The sequence below is a fragment of the Amia ocellicauda genome, chromosome 7 (genome assembly GCF_036373705.1).
Source record: "Amia ocellicauda isolate fAmiCal2 chromosome 7, fAmiCal2.hap1, whole genome shotgun sequence".
NCBI classification, from domain to species: Eukaryota; Metazoa; Chordata; class Actinopteri; order Amiiformes; family Amiidae; genus Amia; species Amia ocellicauda.
In genome coordinates, this window is record NC_089856.1 from 24,489,105 (window position 1) to 24,512,864 (window position 23,760).

The window sequence follows — 23,760 nt, forward strand, 5'->3', positions numbered from 1 at the left end:
GCCTAAGCTATAATGAGAAACATGATGATTATGAGGATTATAATATTATTGAACAGTTTACCTGAATAATTTATCCAAGGCTTGCTTGGTGTCATCACCCATACATACTATGTCTCTGTCAAGACTGCTCATTAGGGAGGTAAGAATTATTTTGAATTTATAGCAAAATATTTTTGTCTACCCACTGCAACATGCAAATGCATGAAGCCAGTCCCTTATTCAGTCAGTATGTTCCAGATTTTATTTTAGAGAGAGAAGGGATAATGTGATTGTTACAATGGTGACCAGGGGTGTAATGCTGCCGGAGTACATACAGTGGGGGAAAAAAGTATTTGATCCCCTGCTGATTTTGTACGTTTGCCCACTGACAAAGAAATGATCAGTCTATAATTTTAATGGTAGGTGTATTTTAACAGTGAGAGACAGAATAACAACAAAAAAATCCAGAAAGACGCATTTCAAAAAAGTTATAAATTGATTTGCATGTTAATGAGGGAAATAAGTATTTGACCCCTTCGACTTAGTACTTGGTGGCAAAACCCTTGTTGGCAATCACAGAGGTCAGACGTTTCTTGTAGTTTCTTGCCACCAGGTTTGCACACATCTCAGGAGGGATTTTGTCCCACTCCTCTTTGCAGATCCTCTCCAAGTCATTAAGGTTTCGAGGCTGATGTTTGGCAACTCGAACCTTCAGCTCCCTCCACAGATTTTCTATGGGATTAAGGTCTGGAGACTGGCTAGGCCACTCCAGGACCTTAATGTGCTTCTTCTTGAGCCACTCCTTTGTTGCCTTGGCTGTGTGTTTTGGGTCATTGTCATGCTGGAATACCCATCCACGACCCATTTTCAATGCCCTGGCTGAGGGAAGGAGGTTCTCACACAAGATTTGACGGTACATGGCCCCGTCCATCGTCCCTTTGATGCGGTGCAGTTGTTATGTCCCCTTAGCAGAAAAACACCCCCAAAGCATAATGTTTCCACCTCCATGTTTGACGGTGGGGATGGTGTTCTTGGGGTCATTCCTCCTCCTCCAAACACAGCGAGTTGAGTTGATGCCAAAGAGCTTGATTTTGGTCTCATCTGACCACAACACTTTCACCCAGTTCTCCTCTGAATCATTCAGATGTTCATTGGCAAACTTCAGACGGGCCTGTACATGTGCTTTCTTGAGCAGGGGGACCTTGCGGGCGCTGCAGGATTTCAGTCCTTCATGGCGTAGTGTGTTACCAATTGTTTTCTTGGTGACTATGGTCCCATCTGCCTTGAGATCATTAACAAGATCCTCCCGTGTAGTTCTGTGCTGATTCCTCACCGTTCTCATGATCATTGAAACTCCACGAGGTGAGATCTTGCATGAAGCCCCAGACCGAGGGAGACTGACAGTTATTTTGTGTTTCTTTCATTTGAGAATAATCGCACCAACTGTTGTCACCTTCTCACCAAGCTGCTTGGCGATGGTCTTGTAGCCCATTCCAGCCTTGTGTAGGTCTACAGTCTTGTCCCTTACATCCTTGGACAGCTCTTTGGTCTTGGCCATGGTGGAGAGTTTGGAATCTGATTGATTGATTGCTTCTGTGGACAGGTGTCTTTTATACAGGTAACGAGCTGAGATTAGGAGCACTCCCTTTAAGAGAATGCTCCTAATCTCAGCTTGTTACCTGTATAAAAGAAACCTGGGAGCTAGAAATCTTGCAGATTGATAGGGGATCAAATACTTATTTCCCTCATTAACATGCAAATCAATTTATAACTTTTTTGAAATGCGTTTTTCTGGATTTTGTTGTTGTTATTCTGTCTCTCACTGTTAAAATACACCTACCATTAAAATTATAGACTGATCATTTCTTTGTCAGTGGGCAGACGTACAAAATCAGCAGGGGATCAAATACTTTTTTCCCCCACTGTACGTTCAAGGTGGAACTCCGCCTTTGACACAGGGGTGCAGTGGAGCAGGGCAGAGCGGCACCACTTTTTCAGTCCCATGTTTCTCAGTTCTAAATATTGAAAATTATTAATAAATGTACCTAAAATATTTCCTCTGTTGTTGTATTTGCCGGAGTTCACGTGTGTGTTTATACCTTACTCTGTAAATTTGCTCTACGTACAGCTCTCTTGATGTTTTTACAGGAAAATGCCAGAAAGGCTGGTTTACATGCGCGAGAATATTCAAGACACTTCCATTACTGAATCAATGGTTGTCATGTGACAACTTGTTCAAATTAAAGTGTGCAGCTGTGATGTGTGCCTCGCATCCAGTGGTTTAATACTTTGTTTTACTGATCTTACCTGAGTGGGTTTTCATGTCACTGATGAATCTAGCAAGCCATGAATGTAAGTGTTTTAAAGTTAGGATTACAACACTCTGTAAAGTACACAACAGTGCACAACAGATCCACAACAAGATAGAAGAATAATGAAAGCAAAACGAAAAGAAAAAAAATATATATATAGCTTTGCACATTACAGTTAACATAAAATACTACTGCTACCATGACATGTCCATCAGCAACTTACTTTACCCTGAAATCTTGCATTTTTATAATTTGGTCATTTAAGGATATACGATTAATGCTTTTACATGTGGAATGGGTGTAATTTTTTTTTTTTTCAAATATTAACGTCATTTACGCAAGAATTTGGCATTGACCCTGTCCTTCTCTGTTGCTGTTTTTCTTGGCAGAAAACCTAATGCCAAATGTGCACACGCTTGTGTTTTTGAAATTGAATTTAAAACTACTAAACTACTAAACTACATGTATTGAGTAGAAAAGTGATTAGTAATAGTGGTATTAGATACATGATAAGAACTTAAGAAACCATGTTCAATAGTAACTTTTGCATAATTCAAACTTTCTGAAGACTTATGTAATTGCTATAGTTTGAAAAGTGAATTCAAAGTAATAAAACTACTCCACTACATTCAATTTTAGGACAATGAGGGGATGTTCATTTTAGCTCTGACACATTTACAGCATGGCACTGAAATAAAATACTTCAATTTCTAAAATAATAACTGTAGCAAAATTACTTCACAGTAATACTGGCAAATACAAAATGAATGCTCCTCAACCTACAACTAAATACACTACACACGCATCCACAGATTTAATGCTTTAAAATCCGCAGATTTCTGTCAGCTATATCACATCCCTACACTATATGAAATAAATAATTCCTCCTGCAGCACAACCTGACAGGAAAGTGGTCAGGAACAGACTCAGTTTGCTATTTCATCAATACCGCAAAAGGCACCAGACTTTCACTCTACAACGGTCGTAATATATACATATTTTTTACATTCACAAGGTCCTATTACTTCAGCCACATGTAAAACATCTTGCCGAATCTAATCATCAACATTCACCGTTTTAAATGGCACACAGCTCACTATGGTTTGTGGTGAATCAAATGGAAAGGTCATTACTGTAGTGTAACAAACTGGCACAGCACTGAGCAGTATGCTGGGGTTTAAAAGTCCTATAGTTATAATCACGATAACTCACTCCTTGCAGTGATGAACATCTTATTTGCACATGCAGAAGAGATTGTGTGAATAAGATGTTCATCTGTTTCTAATATTACATGTAATTTGTGCAAAAAAAATGATATTTTTCTGATTGCTAATTCAAGGATCTCTGCTTCAGCCACGATACTTGTGTTTAAACTGTGGCCTGCATGATGAAGGGCTTTTGTTTACTGTTGTTTTTTTGTCTCTGTCAGCTTTCACTTTGCCCTTAATAAAACATGCTGAAATGTTACAATAGAAAAAAGGAAACATTCAGAGGAAGCCAAATAGTCCTCCATCTAAGGGCATCACATTGACACTGTGGAAAGTTCTCATCTGGAAATGGAAGTTTGGATCAGATTCTAAGGCCTCATCTTCTGCAGCTTCTGATTTGTATGCAAAGGTTCTGAGAGATAATGCAGCAGACTTCATACCTGCAAATTAAATATAATCTATAAAAACCTGTTCAAAAGCAAATATGATTTGAATTTACAGAACATGAATTTAATGTCCTGAAGGGCAAAACTATTATTACTATTGGTGGACATTAACATTTGTGGGAACAAAGGTAGTCCTGAAGGGCAAATAAGAAACAAAAATGCAACCCAAGGGCACCCAGGCAATTTAATAATTCAATTAAATTCAAACCTTTATTTAACCAGGTAAGGGCATTGAGAACAAGTTCTCTTTTATAATGTCAACCTGGCCAAGAGGCACCATAAATACAGTAGTAGTAGAATGTTCAGTTTGTGTGCAATGATGAATTTGTATTCTAGCTTATCCACTTGGTCTAAATGTTGATAGAAAGAGAAATCTAGGCAACAAATAAGTAGTAAGACATGTTTATTACAATAAATGTGCTATAGATATTAATACAAAAACAACAGTAACTAGAAAAATAACTCACTCCCACTATCCAAAGTAGGGTTGAGACTGACAAGTGAATCTAACATTCAATAGTTAATAAAAAGTATATATTTATTTTATTTTAAAGCCTGTACTGTTGATTGGCTCTCTATTATGGAAGCATATAGAGGACATAATTCAAATGTTAATGCAAAATGGAACATCATTATGCAATCCCACAATTGCATAATCATGTTCCATTTATGCATGCATTATTTGGGACAAAATTTAAATGAAAATGCAATAATCCCATTTGCATTTTCATTTTCAAATACTAATACACACATTCACAGACAATATTAAAATGTTAATGCAAAAGCCAATTGTAATTGCATTTTCAAAAACTTCCCCGGCTTTATAGTGGACTTTATTCAAATGATAATGCAATTGTAAATTAAAAAAACATGGTGAACATTATTTTAAAATACTTATCTAACACAACAACTTTGTTAAATAAACATTGGGCTATGTAAAAATACCTTCCTATTAGAAGACGTATGGAAATTGCATAACAGCAGCAATAAGTACCTTCCAACTCTCACGCATCTTGTCAGACTCTTATATTACTGTTTCCCGATATTGTCACAACCGCAATTTCAAATTAACTACAAAGGTTGTGACTATTTGTTTTGCTACATGAACGCATTAATTATTTGGGACAAATTTTAATGAAAATGGTGGACTTTATTCAAATGATAATATATTTGTGAAAATAGAAAAACAGCACCCCTCTTTGCAAATACTTGTCCTAGCTCTTAGGTAGTTGTCTGGACAAAATGGAAATGCAAATGTCAAACGCTGTTGTAAATGCATGATCAAAGAGTGTGTAGACGCGGGGTACTAGAATCACAGGGAATCTCTGGGTTACCGGCGTTGTCCAGGCTTTATTGAGGGATTTTCAGTTTAACACAAGTGGCTTTCTTTGCAAACAGTCCACAGATGGAAAAGGGGAAACCAACATAAACACAAATGAAAGGAAGCAACAAAACAAATAGTGCTCCGGGCAGTTGTAAGGCACGAGAGTCACTCCTCCTTTGTATTGGACAGCTACTGTCAGGGGAAGGAGAGAGAGAGGTTAAATAGCTGAAGCACAGCTGGTGCTGACATCATAATCGCCATGGTGTTCATTGCTTGCAGCCGTGAGCTCGCAGACTGTTTAAGAGGCAGCGGACAATGCGGCTGCAGCACATGAGCACCTAATTAGTGTGCTTCAGCAGCAGCCGTGCAGTGACAGACGGCGTCCTGTCACAGACTGCTATTACAAATGCATGATTCACCCCACTTCAAGATGGACTTTATTGCATTGATAATGCAATTGTGAAATGAGAGAAATGGCGCCCCTCTTTGCAAATGCATGTGATACCTCTTACTATATTATCCAGACAAAATATAAATCAAATGTCAAACGCTATTGCAAAAACATGATCATGGTCTACTGACCTCTAACCTTTGACATCTAAACACATTGGTCAGCAGTCTCTGCTGTTCTCTGCTCTGTGGTCTCTGTGCACGAGATAAATGCTCGATTTCAAGTATAAGTATTGATGCAGAAATCAGATGGCTCCTGGAATTACGATTATTTTGAATGTTACTCCCTCTTCATTTATTTAAAAAAAAAACTGAATACATATGATGACACTGTTGACTGTTAAGACTTTAAAGGGAAGTCAAATTAGAAGTGGAGGTGCAGTGTATAGATCAAGACCTAGGCTACCCAGCTAACACACATTAAGTTGCTACAATGTTGTGGCAACATTGTGTATTAGAACACAAAAATGTCAGGATTTGTGACAAATCACTTTTGACATCAGAAATAAACTCTGGAAACAGAGAGCTTAACTTAACTAAATTAATTGCACCTATTATATTGCACTGTACACATATTTTATACTGTGTGTCAGGTATAGTCAACACAGAGGTTATAAAGGGAAGTTGGTCTATTTTAGGTGTTTCTTAAAGCAGTTGCCATGCACATGGTGTGTTGGCAAGCTAATAGAAAACAACAAGTACATTAATTGTAAAATACAGTGTTTGCTATAAACCCAGATGGCCGATGTTAGAGGACTGATTTAACATTCATGAAATGTTACAGTTCAAGACAATTCTGTGTGTGTGCGTATACGTTTAATACATATGATCACATTGCTCACTGTAAACACTGTACAGGAAACACATGCATACACACATAATAGGTGCAATTAATGTGATTTAAGCTCTCTGTTTGCACAGTATTTATTTCTGAAGTCAAAAGTGATTTGGCACAAGGGCATTCTAACACACAATGTTGCCACAACATTGTAGCAACGTAATGTGTGTTAGCTGGGTAGCCTATGTCTTGATCGAGATATGAAATTAGCCTACAGGACCCGCACTTGTCGTTTTATATAGTGTACCTCCACTTACTTCCCTTTAAAGTGTTTACAGTCAATAGTATCGTCATATGTATTCAGGTTTTTTTTTTTTTAATAAATAAAGCGAGAGTAACATTCAAAATAATCATAATTCCAGGACACATCTGAATTCCAGGTCTTCATCCATACTTATACTTGAAATCGAGCACTTCTCTCGTAAACAGAGACCACAGAGCAGACAACAGCTAACAGAGACTGCTGACCAACAGCAGTGCTTCCAGTCCTGTGGGCGTGGTCAGAGGTTCAGAGGTCAAAGGTTAGAGGTTGGTAGACCATAATCATGTATTTGCAATAGCATTTGGCATTGCATTTACATTTTGTATCCGGAAACTGGCGTAAGACCTAGGACATGTATTTGCAAAGAGAGGTGCTGTTTTTCTATTTTCACAAATACATTATCATTTGAATAAAGTCCACCATTTTCATTAAAATTTGTCCCAAATAATTAATGCGTTCATGTAGCAAAACAAATAGTCACAACCTTTGTAGTTAATTTGAAATTGCGGTAAAAAAGTTGTGACAATATCAGGAAACAGTAATATAAGAGTCTGACAAGATGCGTGAGAGTTGGAAGTTACTTATTGCTGCTGTTATGCAATTTCCATACGTCTTCTAATAGGAAGGTATTTTTACATAGCCCAATGTTTATTTAACAAAGTTGTTGTGTTAGATAAGTATTTTAAAATAATGTTCACCATTTTTTGCAATTGCCAAGCTACTTGGAAAAACCTAAACTTCTCGGTCAACATGGATTTACATGAGGCAGATCATGACTTACTAATTTATTTAAAGTTTTTTGAACATGCAACGGCAGCTGTAGATCACGTGAAAGCATATGATATGATATACCCAAGACTGATCCTCAAATTGGAAGCTGCAGGTATTCAGGGTAATAGAAGTAGGTGGAATATGAACTGGTTGATGTATTGGAAACAGAAGGCGTCTTCTAACTGGAGTGAGGTTGTTAGTGGAGTTCCACAGGGATCAGTATTAGGGCCTGTGCGTTTTCTAATTTTATTAATGATCTGGACTCTGGGATAGTTAGCAAACTTGGCAAATTTGCAGATTATACTTAACTAGGTGGCTCAGCAGATACAATCTTGGCGGCACAGGTTATTCAAAGGGACTTAGATAATATTCAGTTGTGGGCCGACACCTGGCAGATGAAATTCAATGTGGACAAGTGCAAGGTATTACATGCAGGTAACAAAAATGTCCACTATAACTATATTATGGGAGGAATAGAACTAGATGAAGCATCGCATGAGAAAGACCTAGGAGTTTATGTGGACTCCTCACTTTCTCCAGCCATACAATGTGGGGAAGCAATAAAAAAAAGCAAACAGAATGGTAGGGTATATTGTCAAAAGTGTAGAATTTAAAACAAGGGAAGTAATGTTAAGACTGTACAATGCACTAGTTAGACCTCATCTGGAATACTGTGTACAGTTCTGGGCACCACACTTCAAGAAGAAAGAAATCGCTGCTCTAGAGGAATTTCAGAGGCAATAACCAGACTCATTCCAGGTTTGAAGGGAATGTCCTACTCGGACAGACTGAGGGAACTGAACCTTTTCACCCTGGAACAGAGAAGACTATGTGGGGACTTGATTCAAGTCTTCAAAATCATGAATAGCATCGACCACATCAAACCAGAGGAGCTCTTCCAGATCTGCAGGGACACACAAATGGAAATTGGGCTTAAATGCATTCATGACAGAAACAGGAGACACTTCTTCACACAGAGAGTTGTTACAATCTGGAAAAAAATCCCCAGGGATGTGGTTGAAGCCAACAATTTGGGAACATTCAAAAACAGACTGGATGAGATCCTTGGATCACTTAGTTATTAAAGGACAACAAACAAGCACGATGGGTTGAACGGCCTCCTCTTGTGTGTAAATGGTCTTATGTTCTTATACAGATAGAATAACTGTCACAAGCTATATCATCAAACCAATCATGGAAGGCACCTGGCCCAGATGGATATACTACTGTTTATTTTAAGTAGGCTAAGTTTGATGCTCAGATCCCCCTAGTGTGTCCCAAGTGTTACATTGCAATGGGCACATCTTCTCTGGTCATGTCCTAGAGACAATTCTGGGACTGGGTCAAGACTGAAATTTACAAATATTGTCTTCTGGTAGTAGATGTTCCTGACCAATGCACTGTCAGACTAATATTTAATTTGCTTTTTGCTGCCAAGAAACATATTTTGCAACTATGGGTATCAAATGTGGTACCTACAGTGAGTTGACCTTGACCCTTCATAACAACCTGGAACTCTTTCAGAGGAAGTGGCAGCCATTGTTATCTTATCAAGACTCTAGATATGCAGATTTATTTACCCACTGCGATTATTTACCAGTCCCTAACTAACATTAGGCAATAAGAATGTGTGAGTCTTGGAGCACACATTCTGTGTTTTTTGTTGTTGTTTGGTTTATTTTTATTGAAAAGAAAAAAGGGATTGTTCATGGCTGATGTGTAAATAATACTATAGGCTTCTGTATATGTGCTATGTTTTGTATCTTTTACCAGACCAATTAAAAAAAATGCAAGGTCCAGGAAATAAACAAACAAACAAACAAACAAACAAAAAACTTAGGTTACACTGAGGTTTTTAATTAAATGGCTAATAATAGATCTTTATGTATTTTTCTTTTTATAGTTGCACAATGTCAAGCCAGAATTCACTTGTTAATTTCAGAGTACACCAATTCCAAAAATAGGCCTGAGAAATGACATCCCAAGGTTGGATTATGTCACTGCTCCTCTGGAAATTAAACTTATTTTTAACACTTCTAGCTCAGAGTTCAGTTTTGTTATGTTTTCATTGTATAGTGCAGGAAAAAAGAATATCAACAAATACAAGTCTGTTGAAGACATAGCCTATTCAGCACATTTAAGAGCATGTTCATTACTGTGTAGGTGTTTTAAAGTATATTCATGCACATCTCACACAACCAAAAATAAAACTAAGGCAGTCTGCTGTCAGAGTCTGAATCAACTGGAATTGAAAAGTATCAAGGTTAACAGATATTAATGTATAAATGAAAAGAATATCAAAGTTACACTACATGGAATTGGACCTGAAATTGACCACAGTTCCAGAATTTGAACTGAAATTGAAATTAGAGTGAACTCAGAGGGAATTAGAATTGAACAAAACTGAATCACAATTGTAGTTGCACCACAATAATAACAAACATTAATTATAAAATCCCACACCTCAGAAAACAGTAGCATTGGAAACAACATGGTCATAATGACACCTTTCCTTACACTTCAGTATGTGAATTAATTTGGAAAGCAAAATGTACTGAAATTAGCCTACATGCTTGGCTGTAGTAAAGCTCCCAAGCGCTCAGCACTGTTAAGATTTGAATTATCATATTATCTCTTAACTATAATTTTTAACCTTATTTTTCATTTATGTAGTTTCTTCCACTCAACATTGCATTGCAGTTTTAAACCTTGTCAGTTTTAAACTTCAGGGAGGCATACTTTTATTTCTTATTTATTTTATAAAATCTGATTTCTTAGCAGACCAGGGTGACTTACAATTGTTACAACATATCACATTATTTTTACATGTACCCATTTATACAGCTGGGCATTTACTGAAGCAATCTAAGTAAAGTACCTTGTTCAAGGGTACAACAGCAGTGCCCCCCACCTGGGGATTGAGCCCACAACCCTCACACTCCACAGTCCAGAGCCCTAACCACTACTCCACACTGCCACCCCTCAATACTTGCCATTGAGAACTGTACAGCACTGTTGTTTTAGGGAGGATCAGAATATGTGCCCTGTAGGCATGGAAATCAGACCTGTCTAAATTATAATCACAATGAGATCTCCACGCATGCTAACTGTAGCATAAAATTGAATACCTGGGCAATACAATTGCCAGCAACCCTAAGGAACATGGACTGACATTCATTGAAAGTGGTCAATGCAACCCAAAACTTCACATTTTCCAAAAGTGCCTTTTGAAAGGGGCAGATAGCAGTCATCAATACTAAGGGCACTGGGATTGATTTAGAATGTTATATGAAGGTGTAAATGAAAAGTCAATACAGTCTTTTCCTTGCCTAGATTTTTGAAATATTTAAAGTCAATAGAAATGGATAATCTAGCATTTTACAGTGTTACATTTGATTCCAAGACTAAGACCTGACATAAGGTCAGAGACATTATCACTATATATATATATATATATATATATATATATATATATATATATATATATATACACATATATATATTTGTTTTTTAATCAACTCATTGTTTTGAATGATTTAAGAGTAATGGTGAAAGACCGATTTTCTTTGGTAACTTAATGTACACGGGACGCATACAAATAAATAGATTTTAATTCACTCCATCGCTGCTTGACGAACGTTAAATAACGAGGCAACTGGCTATAATAATTACGAAACGATAATATAATTGGATGTTATAATAATTTACTATTCCAGATGTATGGATGGTATGAGAAAAATTAAACGTCCACACCAGCACACACGTATATTAAGACAGGCTTTGGCACACACAATTGTATTGACGCTGGCTTCCTTCCAATTTATATATAGCCCAGCTGTTAAAAACCTAATCTCTAATCGCAACCAGGATAAATCCAGAAATCCAATTTTGTTAACAACATCTACTGGTTAAACGAAAATATATTTATTCCTGTGTTCATTTCATGTCTAAGCTTAACAATTACTTAAAAACGTCCTTGTCTGCAAAGACGTCTGATTATACGGTTTAAGAAAATGATCCTTCATTTCATCCGCATTGTACATACTGGTCGCGTTCCTGTAGCTCAGATTTCCGCAGTTCTGCGCGGATCTGCGCAGCTCCACCAATGGGATGGGTGGAATTCTGCAGAACTGCGGAAATCTGCGATATAAGAACACGACCATTATATTGGTTTTCGTAGAATTTGGCTTTAATAAAAAACAGACAAAAGCAACCGGATAATGCTATACAAAGATATAATACTGAACTTGCAAATATTAAAGTATTTGCCACTTTGTTTTTCTAATTGTCTCCCTTTCTGGGAGCTGTTCGGTTACCATTTACCATTCGGGTACTAGTTAAGCACAGATAAACATCACAAGCTGTTCCAGTTGTCTGTGTCAGTGAAGGAGATAAAACGGTGCTCGGTCGTGTTGTGCAGTAACACCTGTTCACTTGGGCACACTAGAGTTCCGCATTTCCTCTCAAGTCGTGTTGTTCAATTATGGCAACAGATAAGACCGCAATTTCAGCGCAACACGAGCAGACGATGCTGACCGCCACCGTTTCTCTGGCAAGACTGAAAGATTTATGGTCGTCTTGGTAACAACGGCAAACATGACGATCTGTACTTAATCCTGTATGTGATTCTGCATTTAATAATTCCAGTTTACGGTGATACATGCACATCTGTTAAAGAAACACAAACAAAATCACATATTTTGCGAAAACATTTTTCCCCAATATAGTCAACCTCCGTAATGTTTGTTGTAAGCAGTAGGCACATTTATTTTTAAATGGAGACCAAACGCTTTAGATACCGGCAGCAGTTAAGATTTTTGTTTCTACCTTGTTGCAGAGCGCATCGTAGTTAACAGTTTTGCACACAGAATTAAATGACCACAATGAAGACTGATCATTTACCTGGTAGCCGGTGAAAAAACTGATTGTTGTTGTTATAGTTTAAAGACTGCGGGATGTAATTTTTGCAGTAATCATTATTTTGATAATAGGCGGTTCTATTCTTCACATTCATCGCCATCTTCACCGCATCCTTTCACTTCTTACTGCCAGACGTGGCGCACAGGCACTGTGCTGTACGCTGCGGGGGTGAACACAGATAGGCCCTACATACCACAGAAAAATACCACCGATCTATCACTTTCTGTCTAAACTAGGATATTTATTTACTTTTAATTTACGTTTGTCTGAATATGCTATTTATGTAAATCAATTGTGTGATGCATTGCTTAGAGTTTCGAGAATTATATATTTACCCCCTCTCTGCGGTTTGGTACCTTCCATTTCCCATAATAGATGGCAGAATGTATACTCCGGGGTTTGCGCTGGTTGTGATGGGCGTATTTAGTTCAATTGGGTTGGTACTCAACCAAATATCTTTGATATGCATTCGCAGAATTCGGGGAACAATCTTTTCAGAAATATGTTATACAGGTCCAATAAACAGTTTAACTTAGAGTTAAATGTTCCATAGTATAAAATATTAATTCAAATTTCCAAAAATGGAAGTGAAATAAGTGCAATGCAATTTTATGGAGAAGTTAGCATACTTTAAAAATTCCAAGCACAAAATATGCCCTTTAAATAGACATAGTTAACGCTCATTTCAGGAATTGATTTATTTCAATATAATGCAACTTGTTGGTCGCCCTTTCCTGTTGCCTTGCCCTGCATATATTTGACTTTTTAAATTGTGTAATAAAACAGTTGATAATTTTAATAAGTTGTTAATAAGTTATTAATGCTGTAGCACTTTTGTGTGTTGTGGGTTTCAAAGTATATGAACACTCTGGTTTTGAGGATAATAAGCTCTTTTATTATTGTGAGGTGTCCAGGGGGTGGTGGAGGGAAACCCCCACTAAGACCAAACCCACATCACCAAACCTCCCACAAAACCAAGCCACCTCATTTTTATTAATGTGAGAACGGGGGTTTCACTAACACCCCCTGTTTTACAGATCCTTGCCCCTACAGGTTAGACGCAAGAGGCACCCAAAAAAAAAAAAAAAAAAAAAACAATATACCTTCTCAAAGTTTATTTCAAATCACAAAAGTATACATTTAGAGGCAGGGCACAAACTCAATTTGCTCAGTTACTCAGGTCACCAACTGCTACAATAGTTAAATAATAAGTAATTTATTATATATTCTAAATGAAAAAGCCTTTAATTAAACCGGGCTATATAAACTATAAAAACTATTACTAAAACTTATTTACCTCTATTTTAACAAATCCTAAAACCCACGAAGAAGCTCCCCAGTATCCACCGTCCAGTCCTTTCCATCCCAGAGTCTCACAAAACACGTAACCCAAAAGAACTGTCCCAATCAACAAAGTCTTATCTGAAAAGTGCCGTGCATGGAAGTCTTCCTCCCAGAGGATAAGGGCACCGCAGCCATCCAAGAAAGCCCATTATTACTCCATAGTCTGTCTCCCATATCCTCTAGTGCTTCTCCTTGCTTTCCATCAGTCATCAGAAGTACCACGGTGACCAAATCTCTTCGTCAGGAGGATGGCACTGTAGGAAAAGGAAACCTCCAGTAGGTGTATCGATACATTATCCACTAATATACTAACTGTTCGTATTTGCAGGGAGCACGGTAGGGAACTGCGCCAGGGGAAATGCTCAGGGTTAAACAAAAATCAACGCTATCACACACACACACATACGTAGGCAGAGCCTAATAAGGAGACTGATAGAACTAGAACTATGGTGTTGTTGGATGGAAGGTGGTACTAAAATCGAGTCTGGGACTTAGTCCTACTGGAGCCCTATTTCACCTACTTACTTATCCACTAGGGTTGGCACCTTTGAGAAACAAAAAAAAGAAATGGTGGCGGAGGTGTAGCAATGGGGGTCCGGGGACATGCCCCCCCAGGAGAAAATTTTATGGATAAAGCCTTTAAATGGCCATAGCTGTTGACTTCTGAGAAGACAATCCTGACAAAATGTACCTTTATTTTAGGTAAAAATGAGGTCAAAAAGTGTTACAGTTGAACAGATGTCTTTTCTTTTTTGCCTTCGAGAAATCATCCCTGCTGTGGCATCACCAGAATAGATTATATTCAGGTTAATTCTGTATATAGCCTACGTGGAAAGGGGGCAGAAAGACAAGGATTCAAAAGTATCTTAAAAGCATTGTAATGCTTTATTAACAAAGTGCAAGTAAAATACACAAAAAGATTAAAAGAGTTTGCAAAACAGCAAAAAAATAAAAATAAAAATAATAATCAATAAAAATGAATTTTAAACATGTTATTTTCTCACATTTAATTCCTATATCACTCTTCTTTAAATCATCTGACTGTCCTCATTACTCTTCCAAGTGTACTTGGTGTTAGTCCTTGCAGCTTGGAGCAGTGCCTTGTCTTTCAAAACAGTGCTGTAGAATTCACTGCAGGCCATGTTAAAGTTCAAGGTGACAAGAAGCTCTTTTTTGTGTGTATAATATCATATTTACACTGTATTCCAATATACATTTAATATGTGCTTTGAGAGAAATACACATGTAAAACACATGTATGTATTATGTACAGAGGCGATTCTAGGGTATGTGGGGACCCCAGGCAAAATAAATCCTGATGGTGAAGCCGCGCGCGGGGGGGTGTTGGGTGCGGCGGAGTTTTCTTCCGTGAGAGTGGGGGGTGGGCGGCGGACCGAGGGGGGGGGGGTTCCCATTTGGAGGCAATTGCCTAGGATGCCTACCCCCTTGCGACGCCCCTGATTATCTATTTCCTTGTCAGATCTGCACTTACAAATGCACGGAACACATGGAAATTGTGTTATAATGTATATGTACACCACTAAAACATGCATGTTATTTTATTGATGAACTGACAAACTTTTAAATATTACGTTTCGTCGCAAAATATGCGAAAAGTCTGCGCAGACTTAGGACATAGAGTAGAGAACTAACCTTATGTGCTTGCAATTTAACAACTTACTCTCAGGAAAAGTTTACCAAGAAAAAATCGTTTCATTGTGGTTCCCAGCTGTGTTGTTTTTACTATTGTCACTCAGGTATGGAAATACGGAACAAATAGCATTCTGTATTGATTCAAAATGAAACAACATTTTGCTCTTGATTACGGAACGATTCCGTATTTTACGGAACGGGTGGCAACCCTACTTTCCATTGTTGGAGAGGAAGGAAGGAAGGGGCAGCCGCCAAATTCCAAACCGGGACTGGAATCACAAACGCAGTAATAATAATAATAATAATAATAATAATAATAATAATAATAATAATAATAATAATAATTATTATTATTATTATTATTATTATTATTATTATTATTATTATATATTTAATAGTAATAATATGTATATTATGTAATAACATTATGACCACTGAAAGGTGAAGTGAATAACACTGATAATCTCCTTTTCATGGCACCTGTCAGTGGGTGGGATATATTAGGCAGCAAGTGAAAATTTTTCCTCAACGGTGATGTGTTAGAAGCAGGAAAAATGGGCAAGCGTAAGGATCTGAGCGACTTTGACAAGGGCCAAATTGTGATGGCTTGACAACTGGGTCAGAGCATCTCCAAAACTGCAGTTCTGCTCTTGTGGGGTGTTCCCTATCAAAAGTGGTCCAAGGAAGGAACAGCGGTGAACCGGCGACAGGGTCATGGGCGGCTAAGGCTCATTGATGCACGTGGGGAGCGAAGGCTGGCCCGTATGGTCCGATCCAACAGATGAACTACTGTAGCTCAAATTGCTGAAAAAGCTAATGCTGGTTCTGATAGAAAGGTGTCAGAACACACAGTGCATCGCAGTTTGTTGCGTGTGGGGCTGTGTAGCCGCAGACCAGTCAGGGTGCCCATGCTGACCCCTGTCCACTGCCGAAAGCGCCTACCATGGGCACGTGAGCATCAGAACTGGACCTGGTCTGATGAATCACGTTTTCTTTAACATCACGTGGATGGCTGGGTGCATGTGCGCCACTTACCTGGAGAACACATGGCACCAGGATGCACTATGGGAAGAAGGCAAGCCGGTGGAGGCAGTGTGATGCTTTGGGCAATGTTCTGCTGGGAAACCTTGGGTCCTGCCATTCATGTGGATGTTACTTTGACACGTACCAACTACTTAAGCATTATTGCAGACCATGAACACCAATTCATGGTAACGGTATTCCCTGATAGCATTGGCCTCTTTCAGCAGGATAATGCACCCTGCCACAAAGCAAAAATGGTTCAGGAATCGTTTGAGGAACACAACAATGAGTTCAAGGTGTTGACTTGGCCTCCAAATTCCCCAGATCTCAATCCAATCGAGCATCTGTGGGATGTGCTGGACAAACAAGTCCAATCCATGGAGGCCCCACCTCGCAACTTACAGGACTGCTGCTAATGTCTTGGTGCCAGATACCACAGCACACCTTCAGAGGTCTAGTGGAGTCCATGCCTCAATGGGTAAAGGGCTGTTTTGGCAGCAAAAGGGGGACCTATACAATATTAGGCAGGTGGTCATAATGTTATGGCTGATCGGTGTATGTTGAACTAATCTACACCAGGCAGCTATGACTATCTCTCCAATTCCTGTCCTATTCTCTCCTGCCTCATGGCACACACCTGGTCTCCATTGCCTCCCTAATCCTTCTAACCATATCTCTCTGCCTCCCCTCTCCTCCTCCCTCCCCTCTATTCCCCTCACAGGAGGTCTATGGAACTGCCAATCAGCTTCCAACAAGGCCGACTTCATCTCTGCTTTCGCCCCAACCACTCTCTGGATTTCCTCGCTCTCACCGAGACCTGGATCTCCCCTGAGAACTCAACCACCCCTGCTGCCCTATCCTCTCTGTTTGTCCTATCCCTCTCCCCTTGCCATACTGGGCTATGAGGAGGAACATGAATGCTGCTCTCCCTCTCTCTCCTCTTCTCTGCCCCCCATTTCTCTCCTTGATCTCAACTAATAGCTTCGAATTCCATGCTGTAGAACTCACCTCTCCCTCTTACCTCTTCCTTCTAGTTCTTTATCACCCTCCTGGTCCACTCGCATCCTTCCTGTATGAATTTGACTATCTCCTCTCCTCCCTCCCCTCACTCTCCTCACCTACCAACCTCCTGGGAGACTTTAACATCCACCTCTCCAACCCCTCCCACTCTGATGGATTTCTTCCCCTACTCCACTCTTTTAACTTTTCTCTCTCCCCGTCTCCCCCCACTCACAGAGCAGGCTGCCAGCTGGATCTTGTCTTCCAAAGAGGCTGCTCCCCTTCTATGCTCTCTGTGACACCCCTGGACATCTCAGATCACCACTTCATCTCTTTCTCCCTTTCTCTCCCCACCCCACCCACTCTCCAAAGAGGTCCAAATTCCCAGCTGCCCTCGACCTCTCTACTGTCCATGTTGCAGGCCCGGACTCAGGAGACCCAGCTGACAGATTACTGTAACCTGTAAATACAGGAGAGAATGAATGAAGAGACCGGGGAGTCGTGTCTGTACTCTCACAGCTCCTCTGCACATGTGAGTGAACAGGCGCAGAGACGCTTCCACATACACAATCTCCCGACATTCTGTCGGTCTCAGCAATCCATCAAAATAAAAGTCTTTGCTCATATTGTCCATTTTAGTTGCAATAGTCCTTTTCAAAAGTTCACCCATTCATGTGTATATAAAGAAAACACAGTTATCGTTTCAATACACTTCTAACAGTATTTACAAATGCCAAATACAATTGTGTACACATCTTGTGTATATCACATCCACAACTCTACTCTACTCTACCCTCCCCCTCCTCCTCCTTCCTCTCTCTCGTCAAACTGCTCTCACCTGGTTCTCCACCTACAATGACTGGATCTACCAAGTGACATGACGAGGTTCCTCATCCACTCCCCAACCTCTCCTCACAGGTGTACCCCCAAGGCTCTGTCCTGTTCCCCCTCTACACTCGCTCACTGGGCCCCCTCATCGCCTCCCATGGTTTCTCTTATCATTTTTATGCAGATGATGCCCAGATCTTCCTGTCTTTTCCCTCTTCTGACCCTCTCATCCCCTCCAGCATCTCTTCCTGTTTATCTGCCATCGCTGCCTGGATGCACTTGCACCACCTCAAGCTCAATCTCTCCAAATCTGATCTCCTATTTTTTCCCTCCTCCTCACCTTCTGCTGATCTCTCCATCTCAATCCCCTTAGAATCTACGACTCTCTCCCTCTTCTTCTGCTAAGAAGATAAGAGTCACCCTCGATCCTGCGCTCAACTACACTCAGCACATCACCACGCTGACACGCACCTTCAGACCCTGACCTCTCCATACATCCCCTCCAGACCACTGCAGTCTTCCGGTACCAGAAGACTAACTTTGCCTCCTCTCCACTTCCACTTCCACTTCCTCCCGAGCTGCTCCTTTTCATCCCTGGTGGTGGAATGACCTTCCCACTGAAATCAGGACAGAAGAGTCCCTGACCACTTCCCGGCGATTACTCAAGATACACCTATTCAGAGTGTACCTGTAACTTAGCGGTTTTCCCCTGCAGATCTCAGCTCTCCTGTTACATTGCACTTTATATCTAGTTTGCGTTGTACAACTTGCTTTTCCATTGCTAGTACTAGTGATGTTTATATTGATTGCTCCCATGTCCCTTCCCCCTGAGCTATTAACTAAAACTTCACATCTTGTCTGCAATTAGTAGCTCAGAAATCTAGAATGTATTAACTGTATATTTTCCTTATGCACTTGAACTTGTAATTTGTTCTATGCTTTGATCTGTAATTCTAGACTGTATTGCACTTTTATAACCCTCATGTTTTATAAGTCACCCTGGCTAAGGGTGTCTGCTAAGAAATAAATAATAATAATTATAATAATGCACACAGAAAGGCTCTCAGTGTCTTGTTGAAAATGCAAAGAGGGCGTTGTTCTTGTGTGCAGTGTACTTGAGCTGGAGCAGTAGGCGGGCCAAGTGACTGACTGCACACAGGGGCCTATCTGCCACTTTGAAATAAGGCTATTCAAGTGTTTCTGGGGTAAAGGTCATTTCCCAACACCCACTGGAGGAAATGTTTCAAAATATAAAGGTAACTTGACTGGCTTGTACAGAGGCCGACCTCAAACCCATTGATCACTTTTGGGATGAATTGTAACGCCGACTTTGAGCCAGGCCTAATCGCCCAACATCAATGCTTGACCTCACTATTGCTCTTGTGGTTGAATGGAAGCAATTCCCCAAAGCAATCTTCCAACATCTAGTGGAAAGCCCTCCCTGAAGAGTAGAGGCTGTTATAGAAGCAAAAGGGAGACCGACTCCTTATTAATGCCCATTATTTTGGAATAAGATGTTCGACAAGCAGGTGTACACATACTTTTGGCCATGTAGTGTACATTCACACATATGACCACATGCAGCCATGTGAGTTTGAGGGATCAGTTTACAAGTTTTCACTATTACAGTACACACATTTATGTACCACAATACAAAGCACACACCATCGATCTGAACATGTGGGTCATTAAAATTGAGTGACACCTGATATTAAATTGGAGTGATGCATGAGAACTGACATAAAATAAGCATGATGCTTGATGCCAAATAAGACTGACATCCTATGGGTGATATCAAATATGAGTGATAACTGAGGGCTGATCGCAAAACTAAGTGATGCGTGACAACTGACTCTGAGGAGTGAGGATGTCCTAACATGGACACCATACACCTTGTATATTAATGCTGTGTAATGATTTCCTGTTAACAAAATCGGTCTCATTTGGTCCCGAGGGGCCTTGATGTGGATCTGAACATACAGCACCAATCTCTGCATATAATACAGTCTAGAATACGATGATTCATTAAATTGCCAGTAGCTTCGTAGCAACAGCTTTGCCGGGATTTTGAACCGAGTATGCATGCGCCACTAGTAAAGAAAGAGCAGCGCTGTGCATAGTCTGCATTACTGTCAAAGCACGGCTGCGCCAGGTGGCTTGGTAATGTTCGACTCAAGTAGATTTATTAGGTAAATTATACCTTGCTGACTAAATCTGTAGCTCTCAAATAAGAAAACATGAATTATGCAGATTATATTTGCCACCTCTCCCACTCGTTCCCTACAAAAAGCTGATTAATTGAAATTGATCCTTGATCTCTAAGAAAGGGCGGTGCCATTTCAGAGGGGTGTGTCAAGCGCTTTCGTTGGTTAGAAGCACAAGCTTTTCAACACAGCTCCAGCTAACTCAAAGTTAGCCTGCGTTGGAGCAGGTTTAAGATTAACAAAGTGTTGCTTTATATTTTTGTTTAGTATAAATGTGATCACCAATGTGTTCAATAAAGGGTTGCGTAAAGAATTTTAAAAAAGTATCCTCCTCCTCCTTCCCCTACTAAATTAATATTTTGGTAATGTTGTAGTGTTTGAAAACAAGTTCTTTCATCTCCATCAAACAAAAGAAGATGGCACATTGAAACTACTCAACACCACTAAACTCATACTAACAAAACCTTGGAATTGAAATTGAAGTAAATGAACCACAGCTACAAATGGTAACAAAAGTTTTATTAAACGGCTATGTATATTACATCCCAATGGAAAGTGCTCTTTGTATTTAATGTTACCAAAGCTTTTGTAGTTTTTAACATAGGGTTAACATAGGATTTGATTTTAAAATGCACATCTCAAAATGAAAGCCTTTTGCCAATTGCACATTGACTTAACAGCAGAATTACTTAAACCACTTTGAGAGTCTTCTAAGCAGAATTCTGAAGCAGAAAACAAATAATGGGTTTTAACACAAAACAACCAAACAAAACTGTTTAAAGATCATGTTCCATATATAAAAAAAGTCCAATCAAAATGTGTGCCTCCATCAACTAAGATCTTAAAATGGCCACTTTCTATACAATTCTAGCACTTACCATGGGACTTCATTTAAAAACAGGGAACAAAAACCTGATTTCCTTCAGTTACTCAGGTGTAAGATTTAAAATGACAATGCTTAAATACACCATTAAAAAATATAAACTACTGAAGACACTTCACAATGAATGTAACTGGGAACATTACAATCTGGTGTGAGGTCAGAACAGAGGGTACAAAAAACTAAAGCACATACCTAATGCACACCATGAATTAACAATATTTGATCTTCCCTTCTGTACCTCATTAAGGTTTCTTTATGAATTATTACTTTGTCCACTTTTGTCTTATAGACTAGTGTAGTCTACAATCGTTTCAGGCTAGGACATACCCATGCCTGAAAAAGAAAGAACCAGAATTTAACAGACAATTTTTGAGGCATTAATTACTTTTAGAAATCTTGGACAAGATCAAGTCTTGTGATCACTGAAAGTGAACATACAATTATTTAAAAGAATAATAAAAAATAAATCTTGCTATCAAGTGAAACCTTTACATGGAAAAAACTACAGTAAAGGTATTCATTATTTAGAGAATAGTATAACTATTTATGTACAATGCAGATTAAAATCATGAAGCTGCATGGCCGAATTAGTAAATTCATAATGAATCAAAGCTGGTATTGTAACACTCCATAAATGTGTACTTTCATTCAGACGCCCAAAAAAGGCTCATGAAGATTTGGTGCAAAAGTGACAATAAAAATATTTTTAAAAAAATTCTTCATGGGACTATAAACGTGAATAGCTTGTGAATGGAAATGATTTGCCTTACAAACATGATAGAACTCAATTACTTGGGCGAAGTTGTCTTATTAGTAACAATGATAATACTATATATATATCTATATATATATCTATATATATATGTATTGAAACCAGTGATCTCATTCAGAAACTTTAGCAGCGTCGAAGTTTACTGCCAACTTTCGCGGTTTCCGTTTTGCTGAAGAGCCAGTGGCAGCTGGGTTGGGGTTTTGTCTGGGGGTAGTAGGAGTGCCTTTCTCTGGCGGCTCCTGGGAGATGGGTGGGCTCTGGGCAGGAGCCTGAGGGGCAGAATGGGCCTGTTTCCTTTGGGAAGAATCATCCCTCACTTCGGCTGTACCCATTGGCTCACTCTTCTGAGATCTGCCATACTGAGAAATGTTATTCTCCCTGCTCTCATGATTCTTCTTTCCAGCAGCTCTTTTCTTTGTGACCTGCAACACAAAGCAGTATTTTGTTTCAACAGCACAGACCTCGACATGAAATTAAAGTAAATCACAGAATACAGAGTTCTTGTGTGCAATAAACCCACTGTGAAAAAACAATAAATGAAACGACAACAAGAACAAGTTGCAGGGAAGATGCAAACATGATTCAAGACACACAACACCTTTTATGTAAGTGGTGGCATAATCTGATGGTCTTCCATCATCTAATGTAGTGTATTAAGGAGGAAAATGTTATGAATATCGAAACAAGTCTTTCAATAAATGTTTTTACATGCAAGCGGCAGCTTCATCTTCATGCTGAGGTGGCATGATGCAGTCAAGAGTACAAATTAAACATTTCTATAAAGAAAATCTTTATTCTTTATTAACAGTAAAGTAAGTATTTATTTGCTGATTTACAATATTAGAAGAAAAAAAAATGTATAAAGACTGATCCACTTTAAACAAACCAAAAAAACAAAACATCCTTTTGGCAAATCCTACCTGCAGGGGAACAAATTGGTTGTGTGTTCCGATAGGGATGGAAGGCGGGGGGTGTCTTACCCCAGGATACGTGCCCTGATAGAAGGGCTGGCCCTGCATCTGTACTGGAGCCCCCCAGTGCAGAGGCCCATAGCCATGAGGGGAAGGGTGCATCAACAGATTCCCTGCAACAGTTAATTTCACCACACCAACAGCAATTAGAATGAACTTCACAAGAAAGGTGTTACAACTGATTTTGAAATAAACCTTAATGCCCCAGTGCTTTGCAAAGAATATGAGAAAATAAGTAATGATTACAAATAAATTTAAATTTCATAGATAAATTTAGTTAGGTTAATATAATCCCTTTTAATTGAGTTCTGATCACCATGGGATTGTGCCCATAGGGTTAGTTTTAACGGAAAAAAAAATAAGACTTGTATTTGAAAAACATTCAATTCAATGTATTATGGTGATGTGTTCTCAGTGATTAGAAATATATAGCCTAACCAGAAACATAGGATTTATTATTTGTGATAAACAGTCACATCTAAATTTTAAATAGATTTCATCCACAAAAATCTGATTTCAGTGCTAGGCTAACTTGAATTTAAAGGGTTTATTGAAACATTATGTGGAGTGAGT

General features: G+C 39.1%; 2 protein-coding genes across 8 annotated transcripts in view; both read right to left on the reverse strand.

Annotated features, from left to right (window-relative positions):
- Positions 1-12,620, reverse strand: part of zmat3 (zinc finger, matrin-type 3) — a 41,901-nt gene extending 29,281 nt beyond the window's left edge. For both annotated transcript variants that reach the window (XM_066708855.1, XM_066708856.1), the window contains exon 1: positions 12,493-12,620. In XM_066708855.1, the coding sequence (XP_066564952.1) occupies positions 12,493-12,610 (118 nt within the window). In that variant the 5' untranslated portion in view covers positions 12,611-12,620. The remainder of the gene's footprint in view (positions 1-12,492) is intronic.
- An 8,445-nt stretch (positions 12,621-21,065) lies between these two features.
- The window catches only part of xrn1 (5'-3' exoribonuclease 1), a 43,284-nt gene continuing 40,589 nt past the window's right edge, over positions 21,066-23,760 (reverse strand). For 5 of the 6 annotated variants that reach the window (XM_066708863.1, XM_066708862.1, XM_066708861.1 and 2 more), the window contains 2 exons: positions 23,137-23,300; positions 21,066-22,638 (listed from right to left, as the gene is read on the reverse strand). In XM_066708863.1, the coding sequence (XP_066564960.1) occupies positions 22,327-22,638; positions 23,137-23,300 (476 nt within the window). In that variant the 3' untranslated portion in view covers positions 21,066-22,326. The remainder of the gene's footprint in view (positions 22,639-23,136; positions 23,301-23,760) is intronic. The other variant, XM_066708858.1, reaches the window with a different exon arrangement.